Source organism: Oncorhynchus kisutch, linkage group LG8 (assembly GCF_002021735.2).
Source record: "Oncorhynchus kisutch isolate 150728-3 linkage group LG8, Okis_V2, whole genome shotgun sequence".
NCBI lineage: Eukaryota > Metazoa > Chordata > Actinopteri > Salmoniformes > Salmonidae > Oncorhynchus > Oncorhynchus kisutch.
Genome location: NC_034181.2, coordinates 31,262,517 through 31,289,930, shown reverse-complemented (window position 1 = coordinate 31,289,930; position 27,414 = coordinate 31,262,517). Strand labels below are relative to the sequence as shown.

The 27,414-nt window shown below is 40.2% G+C and overlaps 2 protein-coding genes across 4 annotated transcripts; both read right to left on the bottom strand.

Moving 5' to 3' along the window:
• Positions 1-342: 342 nt before the first annotated feature.
• nkx2.7 (NK2 transcription factor related 7) lies at positions 343-3,988 on the bottom strand. Of its 3 annotated transcripts, none has more exons than XM_020488762.2 (3): positions 3,873-3,988; positions 3,368-3,655; positions 343-1,248 (listed from the first exon to the last, which is right to left on the bottom strand). In XM_020488762.2, exons 2-3 carry the CDS (start codon positions 3,651-3,653, stop codon positions 674-676), a joined length of 861 nt encoding a protein of 286 aa, XP_020344351.1. In that variant the 5' UTR covers positions 3,654-3,655; positions 3,873-3,988; the 3' UTR covers positions 343-673. The 3 variants fall into 3 exon arrangements, with proteins under 3 accessions (XP_020344351.1, XP_020344352.1, XP_031685965.1); XM_020488763.2 differs by having other exon boundaries at positions 3,368-3,642; positions 3,873-3,970; XM_031830105.1 differs by having other exon boundaries at positions 3,368-3,940.
• A 12,912-nt stretch (positions 3,989-16,900) lies between these two features.
• Positions 16,901-27,074, bottom strand: stc1 (stanniocalcin 1). The gene is made up of 4 exons (XM_020488764.2): positions 26,769-27,074; positions 21,695-21,837; positions 21,368-21,579; positions 16,901-21,189 (listed from the first exon to the last, which is right to left on the bottom strand). The coding sequence occupies exons 1-4, from the start codon at positions 26,881-26,883 to the stop codon at positions 20,889-20,891; spliced, it is 771 nt and encodes a 256-aa protein (XP_020344353.1). The 5' UTR covers positions 26,884-27,074; the 3' UTR covers positions 16,901-20,888.
• Between the last annotated feature and the right edge of the window lie 340 nt (positions 27,075-27,414).

Below are 27,414 nucleotides of genomic sequence, written 5' to 3'. Positions count from 1 at the left end.
CTTTAATGGTTTCATAAAAAGATCAACGAACTATATGCTTCTAATAGAGATGAAGCAACGTTATAGCCTATTTGTTTTGGACCGTATTATCAATTTGGCCGTATAGTAATAATAATAAAACTATAATTGTATTATAAGACAAATAATACAATTATAATGCAATTTATAATACAACGTATAATACAATTAGTATTCCCATTAGGCCTTGACTGTTGATGTTGTTTTTTAAAATCATTTTAATCGGTTGTGTTATTTGTTGTAGATGTAGTTGTAGGTCTAATACAAGTCTACATATAATATGATTGGGTTGCAGAGAGAGGATGGCGTGATCTCACAGCACAATCAAATATTAAATCAAGGTTTATTGTCATGTACAAAAATACCATGTCTTGAACAAAGTCCGTTAGAGCAATATTATCAACTTAGTTAAATAGCTAAACAAAACTAAATAGTTAAACAAGAAATTATAGTAGACCAATACACATAGTTAGAATAAAACACATATAGTCCAATATAAACGTGTTAAACAGTATATGCCTACACTTGGATTTGCCTATTGGCCTATTCGTTGATGTTTTCAACAAGTAACCTTGCAGCTGCATAGCCAAACCTAAACAAAAACCTAAACGAAAAAAACTTGATGAGAGTTGGGTGGTTGTTTTGGAATAGTTTCTCACCACGCTCTTATCCCCGGTAAAGTTGCCTGAAAGTGTCCTTGTTGGAATGGCCCCTCTACATTTTCCATGAGGTTCATGTCAACTATATGGTTGTTGGACATTTGCGTGGCACTTGGTATGGATGGCATACTCGGATAACTGCAACCATGTGAGTTATTACCATATCCATATATGGTGTTGTAAGAGCCAATTGTCACGTTGTATGGCGCTAAATGAGGTCCTCCCATGCACGGTTTGCCATCTCGAACCAACACGGGCACTGCCACCCTTCGTGGTAGAGGCGGGTATCCAGCCAATTCCAGAGACTTGTCTTGTCTTTGCCGCTTGCACTTGTACCTCCTGTTTTGAAACCAGATTTTCACTTGAGTAGAAGTCAGCTTTAGAATATTGGCGAGGTGGTCCCTCTCTGGTGCAGAAAGGTACCTCTGCTGTTTGAAGCGCCGTTCCAGCTCAAAAACCTGCGTTTGGGAAAATAGCACGCGTGGTTTTCTGCGCAATCTTTGCTTTGGCTTGCCTGAATAGGTATTGTCATTTTTCCCATCACAACCCATCGAATCGTCAAGAAGCATACCTGCAATAATTAGAAATAGCAATGTTAGACACATTCCTTCATTGGAAAACTGCCTAGTTAAAAACTTCCCACTGAGCACAGACATCAGTTCACCTTCAAGTTCTGATTGACATTTGGTGGAGTAGTCAGCTAACGTGAAAATAAAAAACACATTCACCATGTCATTGGATTTAGGTTCAAAGTTGGGCAAAAAAATAGGAAATTACCTTACATTGATGACTTCTTGCAAATCCAATCAGTTTTCCACGTTGATTCAACATCATCCCATTGTTTTTGGGGGGTTGAAATTACGTGGAAACAACGTTGATTCACCCAGTTTTTGCACAGTGGGTTAGGCCTACTTCAATTGAAATTGCTGCGTCACATGGATTAACTGCATTACGCATTATGCATATCAGCAATGTCACAATATAAAGCTCGCACGGAGAATTTAAATGTGGTGAGAAGGTCAATTCATTCCCATTTACTAGCCTTTATTTTCTCCTATAGGTAGGCCTCGCCATTGCCATTTACTAGCCTTTATTTTCTCCTATAGGTAGGCCTCGTCATTACCATTTACTAGCCTTTATTTTCTCCTATAGGTAGGCCTCGTCATTACCATTTACTAGCCTTTATTTTCTCCTATAGGTAGGCCTCGTCATTACCATTTACTAGCCTTTATTTTCTCCTATAGGTAGGCCTCGTCATTACCATTTACTAGCCTTTATTTTCTCCTATAGGTAGGCCTCGTCATTACCATTTACTAGCCTTTATTTTCTCCTATAGGTAGGCCTCGTCATTACCATTTACTAGCCTTTATTTTCTCCTATAGGTAGGCCTCGTCATTACCATTTACTAGCCTTTATCTTCTCCTATAGGTAGGCCTCGTCATTACCATTTACTAGCCTTTATTTTCTCCTATAGGTAGGCCTCGTCATTACCATTTACTAGCCTTTATTTTCTCCTATAGGTAGGCCTCGTCATTACCATTTACTAGCCTTTATTTTCTCCTATAGGTAGGCCTCGTCATTACCATTTACTAGCCTTTATTTTCTCCTATAGGTAGGCCTCGTCATTACCATTTACTAGCCTTTATTTTCTCCTATAGGTAGGCCTCGTCATTACCATTTACTAGCCTTTATTTTCTCCTATAGGTAGGCCTCGCCATTACCATTTACTAGCCTTTATTTTCTCCTATAGGTAGGCCTCGTCATTACCATTTACTAGCCTTTATTTTCTCCTATAGGTAGGCCTCGTCATTACCATTTACTAGCCTTTATTTTCTCCTATAGGTAGGCCTCGTCATTACCATTTACTAGCCTTTATTTTCTCCTATAGGTAGGCCTCGTCATTACCATTTACTAGCCTTTATTTTCTCCTATAGGTAGGCCTCGCCATTACCATTTATTTATATTTGTAAAACATTGTCAAAATAGGAGGTTTAGCTAGTTTATATTGAAAAAATGTAATTTTGTGCATGCCTATTAAAATGGCAATCAGCAGTAGAAACAATAGCAAAGCATCGTACCCTCACCTGTTTGGTTAACAAGCTGCGGGATGAGGCTGTAGAAATGTAACCATTCTCAAATTCATAGACAGAGCTATGGATGTAAGGACCGACAATCCATGAAATAAACATTACAGTTTTAACAATGTTTTGAGGCTATATAGTGTTTGCTTACATTTACTTTGTTTAGAGACATTGGAGTAAAACAAGCTTATATTTTTGGTTCTGATAGGGTACGACAGTTGAACCAAACTCATGAGGCACCAATATGTTATATTCTTCAATAATCAATGGGTACATATCATTAATTTACAAGTACAGAAATTAATGTAGCAACTGCTCATTGCCCCTTTAAAAAAATGTTAATAATATTGTTCATGAAAATAGATTTTGGTGGGGCATGAGGTTGAGAGACAGGCTGTCATGCAGCATCAAGAGGCAAGATTGGGGCCAATTCCATAAAGCTTCATTCAGGGTGTACTTCAGTTTTTTTCAAAATGATTCATGATTATTAATTGTTTAAATTTTTTAATGCAGTTCTTGTGTTGACAGAGCCCAATCGAATATTTGTTTTCGGAATGATCTGTCATTGGATGTCAGCGCTACGTGTTTTAACGACATCGTTTAATTTACCTGGGTCCCCATTTGTCTCCTCCTCAGCCGCTGAACTACAACTGCCCCTCAGGATGTCAATGTCCTCCGAACTCAGGGTGCATTTCATCTGTGTTGCTCCCGAGAAGCACGATTTATCCTGACTGTCAAGTAAGTCGAGGCTCCGAAGTGCACTGTGCATGCGCTGCAGCGACATCTGTGCGTCTTGATCTGGATAGAAGAAACCTTGGTGGGGGTGATGTTGCTGCTCCATCTTTAGAATATCCTTCACCGAGAATGGCGTTGAAGTCACTGGACTGGGAAGCATCACTAGTTTATACAGAGGATTATTTTTTAAGACAGACAAATGTGTAACTGCACAGTTTCAGCGTGGTCAAGTGAAATCAATCATACAACAGATATTAGCGATGCTCTCCAAATGTTCTTCAATAGGGATGTAATAATTCCTTAGATCTAGGTGAGTTGATAAGCACTGTCTGAAAGTCAACCTGGTCTCACTATCGTGTGTAGTATCATCAGGGCATACCTTTCAGCACTCCAAGAAACCGTCTCCAAACTGCCAATAGCCAAGTGTGTGATGCGCCTGTCTCATGCACTTTAACCACTCCTTTATCTCATCTTACACGGTGACACGAGACATCTCACTTTAACTGGGTAAGGATGGACAGAATGGGGGTGGGGTGCCAGGATGGGAAGTTATTACACCTACATTTTCTCCTAGCTATTGAAGATGATGATGACGAAGAAGGATGTTTGGCTGTTGGACACTCTTAGATAAAAAGGTTCCGGATAGAATCAAAAAAGGGTTATATTGCTTTCTTCATATATGGCACCCCTAAAGGTTCTATATATAACTATTTTGTTGGGTTCTTTGATCAGAACCCTAGGGATTCTTCTTCACTGAACCAACATTGGTTCCATATCGGGTTTTATATGCAATGTCGGCTCTATATAGAATCTGTAAGGCTTCCGTATGCTTCGGATCGGCTGGTGTCTAGCTGAACTCGGCTAGGCGAACCGAACGAGTGTGGTCGCATACTCCCTTATAAGACCTTCGCTAGAAAATTTAGAAAAAGTGGCAATAGTAGACTACTGTTTGTCCCATCTTGAGACATCATAGCCAGTATGCACTTCCTCAAAATAGTCAGAATTAATCTAAGATAACTCAAGAAATCTGTCATTGATTTTGACGCGTTTGCCAATGAGATGCGTAATTTTACATCAAACTAAGATGTTTGGTGCAGTATTTTTTAAGTGAAAAAACAGGAAACTAAATTCAACTCGCAACTGCGATAACTATCCATAACCAGATGGACTGCATGATGCCAAACCAGTGGCTCTCTATTCATGAGCTTCTGTTGAGACAGGGTAGGTTACTCAATTGTTGTTCAGGTCTTCATGGTTGAGTGATCTTGCCCGGCAAGGTGGATGTCGCTCAGGTTTACACTGATGCTGACTTCCAACGACCTATTAGTATGCTTAGGCCACAACAAACAGTAACATTACACCTAATGTTGTGGAAGTGGAGAGGCCGCGGCGCCAGCCTGCAATGCTTGGCTAATGCTGAGACGCGCCGGAAGAGAAAAGAGAGACCAGGGTTTAACATTAATGAGCTCTTCTACTGCCCCAATGTAATAGACAGGTTAGGGTCTCAATTCAATTTCCATCTCATCTAATGCAGGGAAAGGGAAAAGTACATAATAAAGACATTCATATATTTTAGCCGAATTCGTGAACATTAGTTATATTTATATATATTATATATGTTATATATATTTTAGCCGAATTGAGTATACATTAGTTGACCCCAACGTCCAGAGGTTTTGCAATGCCTCCTAAAATGTTCCTAAATTAAGAAGAGCTTGCACATAAGAGATCTTATGATTTTAAACCAAAGTTTCCGTTTAAGTCCAACAAGAAGAATTAAGATAGGGTACCAGCAGTAGCATAGAGGCATAGCCAACAGCTGCACATGTTTCTTTCATTTATTTATCAGTCATGACAATCGAAATCGTCAGTCATAAAATCGAAATGCTAACAGTATATTCAGAGTAAATAATTACCTATAAGTTGTGCATACTTTCTTCCAATCCATACCCAATCTATTTCTCGACAATTTATCGAAACAAGTTGGAAATGACTAGTACAAATAATCGAAAATACTACTTCATATGGTATGGATAGGGATTCTTAGGGATTTACTGAACCAACATTGGTTCCATATCCGGTTCTATATGCAACTGTTTTAACCACTCATGATTCCTGCTGGGGCGACAGGTAGTCTAGTGGTTAGAGCGCTGGGCCAGTAACCTGAAAGGTTGCTAGATCGAATCCCCGAGCTGACAAGGTAAAAATCTGTCGTTGTACCCACTGTTCCTAGGCCATCATTGTAAATAGAAGTAAATAGAAAACAGTTAAGTTTGAACAAATAAGAACATGATTTTATTAATAGAATTCGACCCAAGTCAAAGAATATTAGATGATCGTGAAATATATGTGACCAATGCTTTTTTGTTGTCAATATTTGTAGACGATTTGTAGTGGTATCAGAAAATATTAATTTAACTGTTTTAAAATCAGATTTATTGACCAGCTCCACCAGTTTATCAAAACTCTCAATTCCTGTTTACTTGCAGGATTGTCTCCTCGTTTTACGCGTCAGTGTCTTTTCTAAACCTGTCAATGCATGTTTGAAATAAATGTCTGCGTGATCGAAGCACCGTGTGTTTTAAGGGAACTTTAAAAATTCACCTGTCATTCACTCAGATTTTAGGATCATTTTTCTATAACAAGAATACAATATGAAAAAGTGTAACCAACTTTATTATGAGGCACAGGGCTGGGGAATAATTGTGATGACACATTTTCGGGGGTGGATCACTTTAAATAAATTATATATACCCATTGATTCTTGAGGAACATAACTTATAAATGCTGCATCAGCTTAGTTCTACTATCATACCCCATCAGAAGCCAAAATATAAGACTGTTTTACTCCATTGTTTATAAACAATGTAATTGTAACTCAACACATGTTAAAAGTATTATTTTAATATGATGGTCTGTCAGTCCTTGCATCCATAGCTCAGTCTATGAGTCTGAGAGTTGTACATTTCTCCAACCCTATCCCTCCCTCATCTGCTTACCAAACACAGTGGTGGGGTGTTCGCTTTGTTATTGTTTGAACTGTAGACTGTCCTTTTAAATTTAAAATAGCTGAATTCAAAATGAGGCATTCATAAATCAAATAACAAAATCCCCTTTTCTATTTAACCAATACAATTAGGTAAAAAGGTTTGTTTGACAAAAGTTGTTTATTTGGAAGATTATGGCACATTTCACATACTACGCTGTAAGTAGTAACAAGCAAGCAAAAAACTTCAAAGCTCCTATACTGCAATTCATGTAGCAACTCTATAGGCATACATTTCAGCTGGGAATTGTTTGGAATGTTTCGAAGGCAGACGGTGTCCAGTTTGATGACTAAATGACTTAATGACACCCCACCTGTGTTCTGTGAACGCTTGGAGCTGATTAGCCTACAGAAGGCAGTGCTCTCTGAGTCTCTGCAGCTCCTCTTCTCTTACAGCACAGCCTCCCCTCTTAATCCCATCAATTGTCCCATCACTGTAACATAAGAAGCCAGTTAAGTAACGTTTACCACAAAATACCCTAATTAATCATACTCCAAAATAGGGAGATGATAGCAGCTGAAAGGAGAGCTGGACTCATCCTCCATTGACTTAAGCAGAATCCCCTCTCTCATGACCAATTTGTCACCAAAGATCTTCATCAAAATGTTACGTGAGATTCCCAAGAATTACTATTGGCACAGCTTACAGTAGGGCTTCCGACGTTTACTATGACAGGCTGTGACTCTCAGACTAATAGTTTAAGGGCTGGTTAGTCTGGGTGTGTTGGATGGACCTCTGCTCTGTGTGATGGTGCAAAGGTCTACTTTTGGTGTGGAGGTGGAAATTGTTAATTTGCCAGTAGCAGACCAAGCTATACTCTTCTTGCTCCTCACAGGTGTTATGTTACGTACAACGCTTGTGTTTTCCCCTTATTGTCTCAGGTTGAGTCTTGTACTGTAGGCAGGAATTAGTGATTTCCACTAGATGGGCCAGCTGCAAAGTCAAAATTGTCTATATTGTAAAAAAAAAATGGTGTTAATGTTATGGTTAGGGTTAGGCATTAGGTTTAGCAGTGGGGTTAAGGTTATCTTTAAAATCAGATTGTATGACTCTGTGGCTGTGTGAGCTAGTGACCACTCTGCAGAGCTGCCTCCAGAACAAGAATCATGACAAAAACGCTAACCTGCATTATATTCACAACTTCTTTATAAAGAAGTTAAAGAAGTTAGAGGGTTTGGATTAGATTCATTTGTTGGAATATGTATACATGGTATATCTTTAGTTTCGGTGTCTTACAGACCTCTTTGAGACTTCCCTGGAGAGGAATATCATTGTAGCATTGGGAGATGGGGGAGGGGACAGAGGATACAGAGATCTGCTTCTCGTCAAGGAAACAGCCACTCTTCTCCATTGCTGCTAGGCAGAGGTCTCAACAGGCGCCAGCCCCAAACCTCCTTTAGTGCTGTCACTCACCGTGGATCCCTTTCCCTTGTAGGGTTCCTCCTGCACTCAGTGCACTGTATATATACCACACGCTCTGCACCTGAGATGCGTCTGTCACTGGCCCCCTACACTGGCAGCCAGCCCTTATGGAGATTTATATCTGTATCTGGTCTGCAAACATAGGCTGCATTCACACAGGCAGTCCAATTCTGATATTCTTTTCACTAATTGGTATTTTGACCAATCAGATCATCTCTGAAAAATATCTGATGTTGTTAGTCAAAATACCAATGAGCGGAAAAAATATCAGAATTGGGCTGCATGTGTAAACGCAGCCATAGAAGCTTTAAATGGGTGCAATTTATATGGCCATGCTTCTCTGTGCTCCAACATCAGATCTTCTCAATGTGTCTCAATAGTACTTCTTTTGATATTGATGTGTTAAGAATGTTGTGTTCATTTGATTAACCTCCATACTAAATTTATGAAACATATCTTTATGGTACATCAATTACGAGGTAGTTATTGAGAATGTACATGGTGAAATGGTAATTACACGTTAATAACCCAATAGTATCACCACAAGGCACCATTTGGTACCAGATAGTTACCAGTTGTGTAGATTTATTTGAAGTATAACAGAAAGTATTTGTTATCAAACCTTTTCCTTTTAGACACTAATGGAAACAGTTGGATACATTATTAATAGTGCAACCACTAGATGTCTCTGCAAGACTGGCCTAATATGAACTATGTCTCCAAATTCTCTTGAGAGTACAGCAGTCCTATACCTACAGGATAATAAAGGAAACACTTGAGTAAATGAGGGATACAAAGTGAGGGATACAGGTGTGGTTCCTGAGTTAATTAAGCAATTACCATCCCATCATGCTTAGGGTCATGCAGTGTATATAAAAATGTTCAGTTTCCCATTATTTAGAAGAAGAGAAGAAGAGATCTCAGTGACTTTGAAAGTGACGACTCAAAGGAGCATAGTGGGTTTAAAATTGTGTGTGTGTGTGTGTGTGTGTGTGTGCGTGTGTGTGTGTGTGTGTGTGTGTGTGTGTGTGTGCGTGCGTGCATGTGTGTGTGTTTCAGTCACCAGATCTCAACCCAATTGAACACTTATGGGAGATTATTGAGTGGCGCCTGAGACAGCGTTTTCCACCACCAGCAACAAAACACCATATGATGGAATTTCTCGTGGAAGAATGGTGTCTCATCTCTCCAATAGGGTTACAGACACCAGTATAATCTATGCAGAGGAGCATTGAATCTGTTCTGGAAGCTGGTGGTGGCCCATCGGCCTATTAAGACACTTTATGTTGGTGCTTCCTTTATTTTGGCAGTTACCTGCATGTCAAATATCTTTTTGATTTAGCTTGACTGATGTGCAGAGTGGGCACAATTTGCAATTTGGGACTTCAACATGATTCGATGGTTAATTGTGTACAGGCAAGCTAAATCAAGCACACCTTAAAACTTCTTAGGGCTAGGTGTCCCGCTAGGAGGACATTATACCCCGGCACAGGTTTCATACTTTCACATATAATGATTAAATATTCACTTGCTTTTTGAAAATCTTCCTCTGATTTGTCATCGAAAGGGTCCCAGCTATAACATGTAGTGTCGTTTTGTTAGATAAAATCCTTCTTTATATCCCAAAACGTCAGTTTAGTTGTCGCCATCGATTTGAGTAATCCACTCATTCAACTTGCAGAGAAAGGAATCCAAAAATCTACCCCTAAACTTTATTTCAACAAGTCATAATACGTTTCTATTTACTCTTCAGATACCCTAAAATGTAATCAAACTATAATATTTATTTCAGAAAGAAGTATGTTCAATAGGAAACCAATTTTAGCATGTGCGTAATGTCTTCATGGTGCCCGCAAAAACTAATTTCCAAGACTGTGTCCCTCTACTAAAACTGATATTTCGTATTCGTTTTTGAAGTTACAATCCTGAAACCTTGAACAACAACTGCTGACACCCTGTGGAGGCCATAGGAATTGCATCCAGAAAAATAATGTTCAACATGACCTTTCTCTTGCATTTCTAAGAGGATGGTCTCTCAAAAAAATAAAAATTGGATGTGCAGAGTGGGCACATTTTGCAATTTGCACACTCCTACATTATTTTAACATTTCCACAAACTTCAAAGTGTTTTCTGTCCAATGGTACTAATTATATGCATATCCTGGCTTCAGGGCCCGAGCTATAGGCAGTTTACTTTGGGCATGTCATTCAGACAGGAAGTGGAGAAAAAAGGGGCCTAGCCCTAAGAAGTGTTTAAGTATTTGGTAGTATTTGATATCAGAAAATAATTAAAGTAAGCACGAAAGTGATTTTCCATAACTGCATGTACAAGAGGAGGCTGGTGAAAGGAGCTATGGGAGAGTGGGCTCAATGTAATGGCTGGAATGGAATTCATTGAAAAGAGTCAAACATGTGGTTTCCATATGTTTGATGTGCTTGATACCTTTCCATTTATTCCAGTCAAGCCATTACAATGAGCCCGTCCTCCTATAGCTCCTCCTACTACCCTCCTCTAGCATGTACTATACTAGCCCCTTTTACAGTATGTTATTCCACTGGTAGTGCCCTGGTACAAGGTCTCAAGCAAGGCTTGGAAAACATCCCCATCTGGTGGTAGTGGTGAGACATCTGGCAGGTTCTACAGTTTTGTGTGGATGTAGACCTAAAATACCTGGTCTTTCCCAACTGATCTTTCCCAATTTAAATCAACTGGATATTGTAGTTACTAAGCCAGCTGATTCTGATAATGGCTATGTCTGAATAAAACCTTGGGAATGCTGATAGTAATGTAGATGGATCCATGGTAACAGGCAGTGTTAGTTCACTCCATTGTTGTTAACCAAGGTAGGTTGTGCTTTACTGAAACCCAGAATATTCAAGAGCCTGCTGGTGTGGTACAGAGAGGGTACAAAAATAGGCTATTGTTAATATATTATATTGAAACCTTGAGTTAATTTTCAAACTTAAAGGTATATGGGTGAAATCGTTTGATAGATTAGGATGTGCTATATGTATTGTAATAAGAATGACTATATAGTGCAGATTATGAAGACAGTGAAATTACACTTCAATGTTTGAAGGGAAACTGATTGGAATTCATCGATGTGTTCGATTACATCGGCATCCTCAGGCCAAGGGCACAATTCATTCAAACCCTTTATAAATACAGTATTTTGCAAAAGTATTCACCACCCGTGAACCATACGTGGTTTAATTAATTAGGACCCAAGTTTGTTGTATGGCATATATGATTACTTAACTATAGCACACTGTTCTCCATCCGCTTTTTCTTCATCTATCTTTAGTTAAATTCCATCTCATTCTCGTCCCTGTGTTTTTCCCCAGTCAAAAGAAGGGATTGTGGAGAGATTGCCTGTTGGATATAATCCTCCACTGCTCTTCTCAGTCACACTCCATTTCACTGCACATCTGATTTGTCACGCTGCCGATGAATATGTCAAGTTTTATGGGAAGAGAAAGACATAATGAATATCTAATGCAGAGGGAGAAGCAGGATCTGCTTACCGCATTGATAATAGTGCAATGATCTTATCACATTGTTGCAGACGGTGTACAGATATTTTGGAGGCATGCTGGCCAGCCTAATGATGTTAATGAAGAGTAAATACATGTAGTTCTTCCAAGATAGATTATATTTAATCTGCCACATTTCAGAACATCAAATCTGTGAGAATAAATTGGAAGGGTTGCAAGAGGGTTGAGCTAGATGATCTGGGACCTTCATCCATCATCTGATTAAAGGCATGGTACAATAGGCCTCTAAGAAGACGTGCTTTTCTGTTTATGGCTTTGTCAAGCAAGTGCAGAATGCCCACGCATCTCACATGTTGAGTAAGGTGTGCAGAGCACCTCTAGACAAAATACATGTGCTTCATGTCCACTATGTATTTTTCTCCAGTGAAGAGAATGCCCCCCTGTGGTCAGATGCAACCACACCAGTAAATCTCTGCTTTGATTGTCTCCTCACAAACGCATGACGTGTTATCATAAATGACAAATAGAGAAGTACATGTTTGTTGCACTTGGATTCCTTTAAGGACATTTAAAGGCCCAATGCAGTCAAAAACTACATTGTCTTGAGTTTTATATCATATTGTAGAATAGCTGATGTAACTAACACTGGAAATGTAGGAAAAAAATGTCCTGATAGTTGCTTGTTGAAAATGCAATCTACACAGTACCTTCTAATCAGCAGGTTTGCATGGGTGGTAGTTTCAGCTTTCAATGGGGACATCACCATGTGGTACATTGGTTAATAGACCAATAACACAGAGAGTTCCAAATCTCTCTGCCAATAATAGCTCAAACACACCGGTACGATTGTCAAACTTTTGCCTGCCGACAGTACTCAGCACCTCTGAACAATGTCGGCAGTCCATCTCTTTTGTGTTCACACAGCAAAGACCTTGAAGTCATCAGCCACTCAGCCTTGTTAAAATACTCCAAACCAGAAGTTTGCAGTTAGAGTGCAGTATATCTGCAGATCAACTGCAGTACACTGCAGTTATTATGCAATTACTGCATTCAAAATACCACAGTTGACGGCATTTACTACACTTTTACTGCAATATTTTTTTGTAAGGGCAGTTGCGTGTGTTGCTTTATGGTATAGTCAATGCTATCTAGCTGCGCTCATTTTTTACATTTAAAACCTCTTAAGGATCATTTAGTGTTGTGTATATCGTGCTGCACTTGCCACCCCATTTGTGTCATGTGAAGTGTGCGTGACTGCTTTGCTAAGTTAGCAAGCTAACAAAATAATCATTCTTCATGCACAAAACTCTGTAGTTAGATGTGAAAGATGTAGACTTGCTCTAGAAAAAAACATGTATTGCTTTAGTTAGAACAATTCTGATAAAAAGGGTGTGGATTAGACTGTAAAAAGTGCCACTATTTTTTCCTTTTTCTTGTCACTCCTGTCGGCTCCCCGATGAGGAGATTAATGCTCTCTGATTGGCTCAAAGGCAAGTTGTTGGCAATTGCGATTAGTAGAAACGTCAGGTTCATTGGTACCAAGTCAGTACGCAGCAGGTGAGTCTTTTGCTCTAGCAATAGAAGTAACGGCCTCCTACTCTGAAAAGTACCTATCAGCAGTCAGATTCTCCTAGCAAAATTCTTGCTTGAGAAATATTTTTTTCCTAAAAGCAATTTTTTGTCCATTTTGATGGAAATCTATTACAGTAAGGTACTTAATTGTTGCCCAGAATTGTTTTCATATTGATATTAAAAAATGGGAAGTCTTCCGACTAGCTTGGAAAGACAGTACCGTGCAGTATCGAAGAGCCCTCACTGCTGCTCGATCATCCTATTTTTCCAACTTAATTGAGGAAAATAAGAACAATCCGAAATTTATTTTTGATACTGTTGCAAAGCTAACTAAAAAGCAGCATTCCCCAAGTGAGGATGGCTTTCACTACAGCAGTAATAAATTCATGAACCTCTTTGAGGAAAAGATAATGATTATTAGAAAGCAAATTACAGACTTCTCTTTAAATCTGCGTATTCCTTCAAAGCCTTCAAAGAGTCTGCACAACTCTGCCAGGACCTAGGATCAATAGAGACACTCAAGTGTTTTAGTACTATATCTCTTGACACAATGATGGAAATAATCATGGCCTCTAAACCTTCAAGCTGCATACTGAACCCTATTCCAACTAAACTACTGAAAGAGCTGCTTCCTGTGCTTGGCCCTCCTATGTTGAACATAATAAACGGCTCTCTATCCACCGGATGTGTACCAAACTCACTAAAAGTGGCAGTAATAAAGCCTCTCTTGAAAAAGCCAAACATTGCCCCAGAAAATATAAACAACTATTGGCCTATATCGAATCTTCCATTCCTCTCAGAAATGTTTGAAAAAGCTGTTGCGCAGCAACTCACTGCCTTCCTGAAGACAAACAATGAATACGAAATGCTTCAGTCTGGTTTTAGACCCCATCATAGCACTGAAACTGCACTTGTGAAGGTGGTAAATTACCTTTTAATGGCATCAGACCGAGGCTCTGCATCTGTCCTCGTGCTCCTAGACCTTAGTGCTGCTTTTGATACCATCGATCACCACATTCTTTTGGAGAGATTGGAAACTCGAATTGGTCTACAAGGACAAGTTCTGGCCTGATTTAGATCTTATCTGTCGGAAAGATATCAGTTTGTCTCTGTGAATGGTTTGTCCTCTGACAAATCAACTGTATATTTCGGTGTTCCTCAAGGTTCCGTTTTAGGACCACTATTGTTTTCACTATATATTTTACCTGTTGGGGATGTCATTCGAAAACATAATGTTAACTTTCACTGCTATGCGGATGACACAGAGCTGTACATTTCAATAAAACATGGGGAAGCCCCAAAATTGCCCTCGCTAGAAGCCTGTGTTTCAGACATAAGGAAGTGGATGGCTGCCAACTTTCTACTTTTAAACTCGGACAAAACAGAGATGCTTGTTCTAGGTCCCAAGAAACAAAGAGATCTTCTGTTGAATCTGACAATTAATCTTGATGGTTGTACAGTCGTCTCAAATAAATCTGTGAAGGACCTCTGCGTTACTCTGTACCCTGATCTCTCTTTTGACGAACATATCAAGACTGTTTCAAGGACAGATTTACGTAACATTGCAATAATCAGAAACCTTCTGTCCAAAAATGATACAGAAAAATGAATCCATGCTTTTGTTACTTCTAGGTTAGACTACTGCAATGCTCTACTTTCCGGCTACCCGGATAAAGCACTAAATAAACTTCAGTTAGTGCTAAATACGCTGCTAGAATCCTGACTAGAACCAAACATTTTGATCATATTACTCCAGTGCTAGCCTCCCTACACTGGCTTCCTGTTAAGGCAAGGGCTGATTTCAAGGTTTTACTGCTAACCTACAAAGCATTACATGGGCTTGCTCCTACCTATCTTTCTGATTTGGTCCTGCTGTACATACCTACACGTACGCTACGGTCACAAGACGCAGGCCTCCTAATTGTCCCTAGAATTTCTAAGCAAACAGCTGGAGGCAGGGCTTTCTCCTATAGAGCTCCATTTTTATGGAATGGTCTGCCTACCCATGTGAGAGACGCAGACTCGGTCTCAACCTTTAAGTCTTTACTGAGGACTCATCTCTTCAGTGGGTCATATGATTGAGTGTAGTCTGGCCCAGGAGTGTGAAGGTGAACGGAAAGGCACTGGAGCAACGAACTGCCCTTGCTGTCTCTGTCTGTCTGGTTCCCCTCTCTCCACTGGGATTCTCTGCCTCTAACCCTATTACAGGGGCTGAGTCACTGGCTTACTGGTGCTCTTTCATGCCGTCCCTAGGAGGGGTGCGTCACTTGAGTGGGTTGAGTCACTGACGTGATCTTCCTGTCTGGGTTGACGCCCCCCCCTTGGGTTGTGCCTTGGCGGAGATCTTTGTGGGCTATACTCGGCCTTGTCTCAGGATGGTAAGTTGGTGGTTGAAGATATCCCTTTAGTGGTGTGGGGGCAGTGCTTTGGCAAAGTGGGTGGGGTCATATCCTTCCTGTTTGGCCCTGTCAGGGGGTATCATCGGATGGGGCCACAGTGTCTCAGCCTCCAGTATTTATGCTGCAGTAGTTTATGTGTCAGGGGGCTAGGGTCAGTTTGTTAGTACTGTCTTATACAGTGTCCTGTGTGAATTTAAGTATGCTCTCTCTAATTCTCTCTTTCTCTCAGAGGACCTGAGCCCTAGGACCATACCTCAGGACTACCTGGCATGTTGACTCCTTGCTGTCCCCAGTCCACCTGGCCGTGCTGCTGCTCCAGTTTAAACTGTTCTGTCTACAGCTATGGAATCCTGACCTGTTCACCGGACGTGCTACCTGTCCCAGACCTGCTGTTTTCAACTCTCTAGAGACAGCAGGAGTGGTAGAGGTACTCTTAATGATCGGCTATGAAAAGCCAACTGACATTTACTCCTGAGGTGCTGACTTGCTGCACCCTCGACAACTACTGTGATTATTATTATTTGACCATGCTGGTCATTTATGAACATTTGAACATCTTGGCCATGTTCTGTTATAATCTCCACCCAGCACAGCCAGAAGAGGACTGGCCACCCCTCATAGCCTGGTTCTTCTCTAGGTTTCGGCCTTTCTAGGGAGTTTTTCCTAGGTTTTAGGCTGGGTTTCTGTACAGCACTTTGAGATATCAGCTGATGTACGAAGGGCTATATAAATACATTTGATTTGATATTAAAATGGCTGAATTGGGTCTTTAAACATCTATACTTGTAGTAAAAGAGGCTAGTGCTCTGCACTGTGCAAGAGAATGGGCTGATGACTTCCATGTGAGTGCCTCTTTAAAAGCAGAACATGTTGGAATCACTCTATGCAGAGAAGCTGCATCACCTATTCCTTGGGACTGGAGTGCTGCTGATGAGAAAGCCCTACAGGACTCTTCCAAATTGGCATGAAATGATATCTGCCTCTGACTGAGATAGCGGTCATGCAGCCACTTGCGTACCGCTCTCTCTTTTCCTGGGGCACTCCAATGATACAGGCACTTTGCAGTTTCAGCTCGTTTGTGCTCAAGTTTAAGAAAGTTCATTTTCATAAGGACATGCTCTATTTGTCCTTGTTTTCTACTTCATGGGTCCTAGCAGATTTGTCACAGCCAGAAAGCACTGAGGAGATATGGCTGGCTTGTGTAATATTCTATGGTATTGGTAGCAAGCTTCCCTATTCTGAATCAGACTGGAGATCAATATTGGCCATTGTGATATGCACATCTACTCTCAAGTGATGGAACTGCATGTAAAGTCATCAGACAAATAACAACTCATTACAGTACAATTATTTATAGATATTCACCGCTAATAATTGCACTTCTTTTTCAGATTTGAAGTTTAGATGTACAGTATGTGTTAGCAGAACAAAGTTGACATGTTAGTAAAATGAACGCAGTCAACACATTTGATACCATATGCCAGATATGATAATAGTTTATTTCTAATCAGCAAAGACACACAGATGATACATTTGTATCTTTCATAAGTTTCAGCACAGAGAAAAAACCCATACATATCTACAGTATGGGTATATATGTAGATGAGTATGTATTAAAGTGCAAGTGATTTACAAGGATCAATCATGCTTAACATACAGTAGCTACTGTATTAGGAACTTCAGCAAGCAATCTCCTCAAATGTCTTACTGATTAATTTCATCTACGAATTTGAAAGTAAAGTAACTGTCACTACGATTAAGATGTAATTCTTATTAATCACCCCAGTAGTTTTAATTCTGGCAAAATTATACATATACTGTATTTATATTGATTTCAAGTCTTGAGAAGAACGAGTACCATGAAGTTCCAGAGTTCAGGGAGCCCAGTCCCCAACATGCCCTAAACGTATTGTGTATCAAAAGAAACTGCTGATGATGATTTCACTATGGATAGATTTAGCTATAGATCTAGCTAATGATGCAGTAGGCCTACCACCCAAAATTCACCCTAATCTTGATTTGCAACAAATAGTGTAGCCCTTTCCTGCAGTCAAATGACCAAATGGGTGGAATTAGTGGCCTCATGGGTGGAATTATTCATATTTTTCATAATTCATAAACATGTATTTTTTTAACGCATAAAATCCGGTGTTTCTTTTCAAAAGGTTTGTTATATTTCAGTGTTCTGTGATGTATACAAAGTGTAATATTGGGATGCAAACTCAAAATTGAATACATTTCAACTCTATATCTTACACGGTACAGGTGTCTTCATTTATCAAGCCCATAACCACGTGTGTGAGGTGTATACTTTTGTTTCAAAGGGTGCGTTAGTAAATCCACTCCGGCTATCTACGCCGATTTCCGGGCACTCTCGTCTGAGAGCACAATTAGTCAACAACGCTCTACATAACATGAAAACCAGCTCTGCTGGGGCGAGTAAAATGGTCAGAGTGAGGTGTTCTGTCATTTGTGTCTGGAAGTAGCTAGCAAGCAAGCAAACTTCAGCCAGTTAGCTTGGGTGCTTAAGTGCAGTTGTGAGGTCAGGAAGCTTGGATCAACCCTACTCCTCGGCCAGAGCGTGCGGTGTGTGCTCTGAAAAAGCTATGAATTTACAAACGCCCAGAGCACATTGGTACTTCAGAGTGAATTTATGAACACACCTAAAATAGATTTGTTTAAGACTACCAAGAAACATTGTGTGACCCTGATATAGCCCACTGCAGTAAAAGGCTAATGAACAAAACATGTCTTGAAATAACAAAATATGACTTGTCTGTTAATTTAATTTAATTCTCAGACTTTCATACACCACCTTTAAACGAAACACACATTCTAAAATACGATAATGAACCATCTAGGTTTGGGCACATCCTCAACAGAACAGACATTCAATATAAGATACATTCTCTGAAGTTACCCAGAACTTGGATGTATAAGCATAGTCTCAAGGGAGAGGAAATAAACAGAATACAATTGGCATATATTCACTGCAAGCAACATTCAAAGAAATGTACAAATTCCAGAAGAAGTGCCGAACTGAATGTAAAATGCAAGTATACAGATTGATGCCAGGTTCTGTGAATGGGTTTTTACCAAAGATATCCAAGTAAATGTTTTAGGGGAAATTATAATCCATCATACAAGGGAGCAAGCTATTCTTTAGCAGCAACTGTTCTGGATTTGTCCAGCTATTACAGACACAGAGATATTAACAGTACAGAAAGGACGTAGCCCCAACCCATCACAAGTGTTGAACGATTCAGTGGCCCTTTAGTGGTCATAAGAGATGCAAAGTGCACATGTAACATAAGTAATACAGTCTTAACATTTCTGAGGGATTTTTTTCCTTACTTTTTTATTTTGAATATACACAATATTGCTACTAAAAGCAAGATATTATATCCCAAGAAAAATACTAAACAAAAAAAAACAATACAACAGAGACCACAGCAACAAAGTCGTCAACAGAAAGGGGGAGTCCAGGGGCACGTTGTCTGCTACTTCACTATAAGTATGGGATCAAATAAGCTGCTGCCACATATATTCAGCATCAGCTGGCTTTGTTTGTGACAAAGGGCATGTTTGTGTGTTACTGTGAATCCTCCATATGAGAGATTATTGCATAGGTTTGTGAGTTCTTAACATTTCAAATGATTTTGTATTGTAAAACCATCACATCTCTTTAACGTTCTTTCCCCCTGATGTACGTCTCCCTCAGCCAGGCATGTGCACTGTGAGAATACACTGCTCAAAATCTTATGAATTAATCTCCCCCTGTTGTACGTCTCCCTCAGCCAGGCATGTGCACTGTGAGAATACACTGCTCAAAATCTTATGAATTAATCTCCCCCTGTTGTACGTCTCCCTCAGCCAGGCATGTGCACTGTGAGAATACACTGCTCAACATCTTATCAATTAATCTCCCCCTGTTGAAGCACTAATGGAGTTACGTCACTAGGGTAAGCTTTCTGAGATATACATTATTTTGCATGATGTTAAGAATAGATTCAGCAAATGCTTTGCAGTTCCGTCTTCAAGTTTAGCTGTTTGTTAAATGTACAATGAATGGCTTGACCACAATTTCTCTCTACCTTTATAACATTATTAACTGGGTTTGGAAAATAAACAAAGTCCCCTTGCAACAGTACATAAGTGACAATGTTGTTCCCCTATGTCCAGCACAGAGTCATACCATGGGTCCTATTCAGTCAACAGAGCGGAAAGTGTGGAGAGTGGCAGATACTATAGTATTTGATCATGAGCCCCCATTGAAATAGGAGCCATGACCAAACTGCACTTTAAAATTGTATATCTGTAACTAAAACTACAGCAACATCATAAAATAACAAGTTAAATATAGTAGGAAAATAAATATCAATGTTATACCAACAAGGCTTTTAAATAGTCATTATCAACACTGGAAGTCAGTGTGTATGATCCAACCCCTCCGTGTCATATTCACCAGGGAGAATATTGTTCATCAGTCCAAGGGGGTGACCTCTATCAATCTCAGGGGGTCACCTGCTCATAAGTTACACTGCTGGTCCGTACTTATTGTGAACTGAGTGTTTCAGGACAGAACATATGTAGTTGTATCTAAACAATGCTATATTCTCTGGTATTTGGCGTTAGCTAAACACCTTCCACCACATTTAAGTCTGGTTTGAATAACATTTTGGGTGGTTTCAAGTTATTTGGTCGTTCTAAAGTAGCTTCCTGCGCAAAGTTGATTAGGATTGCTCTCATCTGAGGGACACGCCTCTCTCACAGAGCTAGCTGTGGCCATCTGAGACTAATAATTAATAAATAAATAAATCCTGTTTGTGTCAGTGACTACATGACACTGATTTATATAGCACACTCATTTGACGAATCTCATAATATAGAAATATCTCACAAACTGTATGAAACGCCTATTAATAATTATCTATTGATGAAGATATTGTTAATTTATCAATTGATATTCTACTAATGGATGCACATTTGAATATTGCAACCAAAATTATTTGGGAACACTTGTGCTTTATAGATATGAACCATACCTGCAGGTTTATGCTTGAAATCCTAGACAGAAAACTTAGAGGGACATCATCCTCACTAGGCTCTCAGATGATACTTGGCTCTCAGATGATACTATATCAAGTATGGGAAGTGAACAGGAATGAACAGGGCCAAGTTGTGGTGCTACAATAACAACATGTTCAATGAACAAACAGTGAGAGTGATAAGAGTTAGGAAATAGTTTAGGGGAGGGGATCCTCTCAAACCTAAGGTACCTCACACAACAACTCAAACTTTGATGTTAAACATACTTGAAACACATTGGCTATTCTCTTAGAGGTGCATGTTATTTTCCAGTCTGGAGAGGAATGATTCTTAAATACCCAAGGGAAGAGACCACTGTTAGCTTGTTTATGTTTTTGAGGGGTGTGTGTAGTTTCCGGATCTGAGTGGGAGTTAGGAGCTGTCACCAGTGGCACGCTTCTTGCCTAAATGGCTGGCAGAGTCTCTGTTGCGTAGACCAGGCTGGATCTTATACATGTGTGGACCCATGGACCACTGCAAGCTCCCACGGCCCTCCACTCCAGTTGGAATGGCAGCAGCAATAGCAGCAGCAGCCGAGGGGCAGGGCTTGTTCTGCAGCAGCTGGAAGAGAATAGTCATCTCTGGGCCGAGCCTGGACACCATACTGGCCCTCACCAGGTCCACAGTCTCCTCATCACAGTCCATCAGGCTCTGGAGGAGCTTACCGTAAAACCTACAAGAGGATGCAGCATGCATTTTTGTTGCTGTACAATTTCAAAGTATGTTTTGCGAGCCCATTGAAATGTATTTGCTTCAATAGAGTGAGTGTATCAAATGGTTCGCTTTTGTTGTACTAAGATAAAGTTAAACAGAAATGGAAGCCCTTTGACCCACGTTTTCTAGGAACTCACCTGTTGGGGAAGTGGCTTGGGAGCTGTGCCACCTCTCCAATGGCATCTGGGTTGATGCGGGCGATAGTGCAGATATCTAGCTTGCTGTAGCACTCCTCCTGAACCTCTGAGATCATTCTTTGGAAGGTGGAGCAGCGGCGGATGGTGGGAAACACCTTTGAGGTGATGCCATTGGCAATGCACTTGAGGCTCTCTTTAACAAAGGCTTTGCCCTGCACAAAACCACATATCATAGTCATACCACAGAACATGACTCAACTTCAGTTAACAGGTTCAATCTACTGCAACATATTGTGTCAGATTTGAAGAGAGGAAGAATGATCATACCTGAGTGTCAAATTTAGCTGCACTGTAGAGAAAGGACTTGCAGATGTCGTGCATGCCATCTGTGTCACACGTGGAGTTCTCCAGGCAGGCGAAAGCTCCACAGCCTACTTGGAGGGCACTGTTCAGACAGCGTGCCACATCAGCTGTAGACAGAGGGAAGGGATCATTAGCAGGGGGCAGGCTACCATGTACCTCTCAACAAGAATTGAAAGATAAGTCTATTGGTTGTGAACCAAACAAGGAAGTGATCTGATGAGAATGTACATGCATAGTTGATTCTATGTCGATATCATCAATATTCAGACAAATTACAACTTGACTGGTCACTGGACACGTCGAACCCTTTAAAACTGGGAGACAATTTAGGATAATTACATTTCCTCTTCCTGGGAAAGAATTTGATGGATATTCCAGCATTTTGGTTCTTGGAACAGACTTGTGACCAACTGCACCACAAATACCCAAAGGTCTCTTATGGAGTCATGGCATGTCACACCCACACACACTGGTGCGAGTGTTGCTTATTCAGGATCAGGTTCTGCTGACTTTCCCTTTTGGCACCAGACCCCTTGTTTCCATTACCCGAATATGTGACAAGGCAATAATATTATGCTCAATTGGAAGGTGTGCCAAACCACCTCTGACACTCATCACCATGAACTGTGCACACTTAACAGTACAGTCAAGTACCCTGCCCACCATGGGTCACTGCCCCATTCCTCAGAAATAGATCTAATGTGCATGTGCCACATTAATATAGCCTCAGACTTAATATTAAAGAGCAAGCTGATATACACAGCTGTGTAAACTACTCTGACAAGGCAAAGATCTAAAGTATCCAGAAAACCCCCAAATGTCTTCCAATGAGTGCCTCTAATGTCCATTTAGTAAGACTGGGACAAGTTCATGGTAAGCATACAGCAATTGTGACAATGAGCTGATGTACTGTATGACAAATGGATGCACTCTCATTCATTGTACCTTTTGGGTCCAGCTGAGCCCACACTAATTAACTAGCAAATCAGCAATGAATCGCTATGGCTGTCAAGCAGATAAGTGATCTCTAAGTGGTACAACACTCTAATCACTAATCAAACTGCCCCTCCACCGTGTTTCTCTCAGGTCGTTAGATAATGTCCACATTCTGTGGATGCACGCATAGAAATATAGAAATGGTATTTCTAAAGATGCACACCCCCTCTGTATCTCTTATTGGTAGGACCAAGGAGGCCAATGCTGCAGATACTTAGTCTGATGTAACCTCTGCATTGGTTTAAATAACAAATAAGGGCTTAATGATCACACCTAGATAACACCTCATATATTCCCTTATCTCCTAATTTAGGCCTTTCACTGCTCTGCTCATTTTATGAGACTGTTAATACAACTGCCTTTCTGAGAATGTAGGCTATAGAAAAACATCATATACACATTTTTGGAAAGAGTGCATGAGCACTTATTCCATCAACTAATTTATGTGTATGTTACGAATTACAATTCATATGATATGTTACGAATTGTAATTTGTGCAATGTTACACATTTGAAAAACATATAATATTTTATGAATTTCAATTTGTTGTGGCTAACCTTAGCTATGTGGCTAGGTGGCTAATGCTAACATTTGCTAAGTGGCTAACATTAGCTAGGCTAGGGGTTAGGGTTAGTGGTTTTGGTTAATTCGGATCCCCATTAGCTTTAGTAGAAGCAGCAGCTACTCTTCCTGCAACCCACAAAAAACATGACCAGTAACAAAACACTGATACACCGATAAACAAGGACAGTCACACAAATGTAAAATGCAATGATGCACCAATACAACTAAAAATGAATTGTGTGTGTCCCTTCACAGTCCCTGCCGTTCCATGAGTTATTTCATCTGTTTTTAAAAGGAAATTTTGCTGTTTGCTTTACTTTTGGAGATGGAAGAGAGATCCATGCGATCATGGTTCTGTATAGAACTATGCGTTGCCGTGAATTCGTTTTGAACTTAGGGACTGTGAATAGACCCCTGGTGGCATGTCTTGTGGGGTATGTATGGGTGTCTAGTTAAATAAAGATGAAATAAATTAAATAAATGGGTGTCTGAGCTGAATGTTATTTGATTATGCAGACAATCTAGAATTTTCATCACAGTAATATTTATCATAAAAACTAGACAAGATGCAGTACATTTCTTGTCAACCCTCAATCAGGAAAGACTGACATGCATGTTGTTGATGTTAGTTCTGCATGTGCAGTTAAGGGCAAGGTGTGCTGCTCTGTTAGGAGCAGTTAGGTTAAAGGGTTAAGGTTAGGGTTAGCTAACATAATAAGTAGTTGCAAAGTAGTTGCTAATTAGCTAAAGTTGTCTGTGATGAGATTCGAACACACAACCTTTGGGTTGTTGGAAGTTTGCATTATATGCCAACCGATCCAACCTGACAAGCTTTGTTTTTGCCTTAAGTAACCTTCCTTGTTATATCATAAATAAGGGTCCTGGATTTACATTTACTATGTTATATCTAGTCTATGAGACCAGACTGGAATGAGTGGGTGGGGACGAGCATCATGCCCAGTGGTGACACGTCATTCAGGGCAGGTTTGAGCCCCACCGGTTTAGCTCAATCAATTAAAAAAAATGGACTGTTTTGCCTGGTATTTTGGCATTAATACATGTCATGTATCAGTTTGCAAACAATGTAAAAAAACGAACATAATTGACTTAATAAAGCCATGTACAAACATGGTCTTTTTTTGCTTTCTAGAGTAAGGCACCTCCAAAATGCAGGTGTTTCAGCCTAGCTCAGTGCTTTCTGTGTCGGTGGGGCAGCTTGCAGACAATACGGAGCGTAGGGGTTGGTAATGTTCTCTAGTTGCGCCGTGATTGGCTCAGTGTTCTGTCACTCATGGGGACACTATGTCACCGCAGAATCTACGGGTAGAGCTAAAACAAATGTAAGCCCCTTGTGTGCTGCCCTAGACTAACATTAGAAATGCCCATCCAAGAAGGCTCAATGTCATTGGCCACAGATAAAATGACATCAAACCATGTTATATCTTCCTTAGCTTTGATTGGACTGATCATGTCAACATCATACTTTCAAAATCTTAGCTAGCAAGCTAGACAAGCAGTCATGTTTCAAGTCAGCAATCTACTGGCAAATCCTTTTCAATTCTTGTTTTATGAAGAGAAATTATAGACAAAATGTATCGGTGATCATTGGCCATAAACAAGTTGGAAAATCGCAAATTCAACAATTAGTGTTAATGCGCCACTGCAGCCCCGGGTTCGATTACAGGCTGTTTGCCCCACCAAGATTTACATGCTAAAATCACGACTGATCATGCCATACGGTGCTTCTTTGAGTCTGGATAGAACACCTGGTCAATGGCCAACATTCCTTCCTCGAAGAAATGAACGTCTCCACTTAGAGAAGTTATAGGCCTCTAGTGGCCAAACTGACGTTTTAGCATGGGCAGCGCCATTGAGCGCTTCCATTTTAATGTAGTCAAGGATGGCTACAGGCTGCCACTTTTTATTTTAGGAACTCAGTCGGTGTCTCAACTTACCGTTGAGAGTTAGAATAGTAAAATATACAGTTAAAAATTTGGTTGTGCATCAACAGTTCTTCTCTTGTTTAGTCAGTCAGTTAGCTATGTCAGCTAACATTTTTTTATTGGTTAAATTAGTCTAGCCAGTTATCTGAACTTGTAGTAATATTGACCGAATACCGACTGCACACGAAGGGCACATGCCCAGGGGTCCTGACCTTCAGGTGGTGCACATTGATTTAGTTAGTCACGCTCACTCAAAATGTGTAGAATTGCAGGAAATTATCTTTAAAACTGCCAACATTTCTATCCACCCCATGGCTAAACGAGTAGAATTTCTGGAAATTAGATTTTTTTTAAATGCTAAAGTGTTTAGGGCCCCCAAAAGGCTAGAGACGGCCCTGAATGTAGTCAACTGGGTGTGACTTCCAACTTCATTGGTTGATCCCTCCAAATCTCGCTTAGGGCCCCCAAAAGTAGAGAGCCAGCCCTCAATGTAGTCAACTGGGTGGGACTTCCAACTTCATTAGTTGATCCTTCCATTAGGAGGTGGACAACTTCAAAATGGAGATTGTCTCAATGGCACTGCCCATGCTGTCACGGATGCTACAATGGCACAGATACAAAAATGAGTACTCTATCTATCTCTATGTGTTTCCACCCTCTTTGCTTTCACTTTGATAGGCCTATCCCCTTCAAGTTTGTTCTGGCATTAGGTGCTTCATTCATCCAGTCAAGACCGTAGCCAGTAGCCACGGGTGGGTGCAGTAGTCCGTATTTATTTATCCTACAGCAATAGTATCTTCACTTTACACTGGTGACTGCTTTGAAGAATACCAGTACATTTAAAATGTGATGAGTCCATAGTTGTTTCCAAACACTTGCAAATAATTTATTTTGTGGTAAAAAAAAATTATATCTTTAACGGTGCGTAAAGCAACATTGCAGGTAGACTAATGTATGACATATGCAACACTGAAACGACATCACCTGTCGAGTATGTGACACAATCTATAAGCAAAACAAGTGTTTATAATACAGTAAAGGCAGTGACCAAATAACCATTGATACATTGATCCACACGATACAAGTGGGCTCACCTGCATCAATGCATTTCCATATCTGTCCTAAAAGAAATATGAATCTCTCATGTTCTCTTCTCCGGTCACTCATCGGGTTTAACCAACCCACACGACCATTAATTCAAAGACATTTGTTCATAGAACATTTATTCAACAGCTGATGGTGGTATACAGCTTTCAAGCACAGGTGTCAGTCACTGCGAACCTCGCACTCATCTGTTGCCGGTAAAACACCGGTAACGGTGAGTAACCTATCCTTGTTCGAGCTATTCATTATTCTGTCGATCAAGGCGTTCGTTCACTTGGAAACAGAGCTGCATATCATGAAATGGCAAACATTTCCCCCCATACTGTGCAGTGCATACAAGGTAATATAGGATCAAAAATATATATGTGCATGAGAACACCGCATCCGCTCAAAAATATGCAATATTGTAAAAGAGACTGTTTGTTACTTACAAGGGGTATTTGCTGAAAAGCGGGCTCTTCTGGGTGAATACGACTCGTTCTGATCCAGTTCATATGCAGATGCAATCAGCACCATTAGAAGAAAAAGTCCGGTCCTCAAAGGCATTATTCAATAATCACTGATGATCTAAAAAAATACAAATAGTGTTTCTTGCTTGTCTTATATATAGTTCATACAGCTCTGAAGATGTACAGTGCCGTGTTTTCAACAATGTAATTATATTAGGTTACTAAGTAGGCTACCATCTACACAATGCGGCTTCCATGGACCGTACACTGATTTCTTTTGACGAGCATGACAGATAGAGCGCTGGTCTGCATGGGTTTATATCGGACTGCGCACATTACGAGTCTCCTGGCTAGCCCAATCAAAACACAGCATCCACGACCACGCTTTCTCTCTCCACGACCATGCTTTCTCTCTCCAGTCGCCTAATTGAGTGATCATTTTACTGTAGCCTACATTGAAATTCAACTCATGTTGTCTTGGGCAGCCTATTACGCGACAATGATAGCCTACATACATTATTATTTGAGTTGATAAAACAATGAAGCTTTAGTGCCTCTTGTCATCTCAAGTCAAACTGAGTTCATTAGCCTATTTATTCAGTCAAAATTGACATTCATTTGTTTTAAT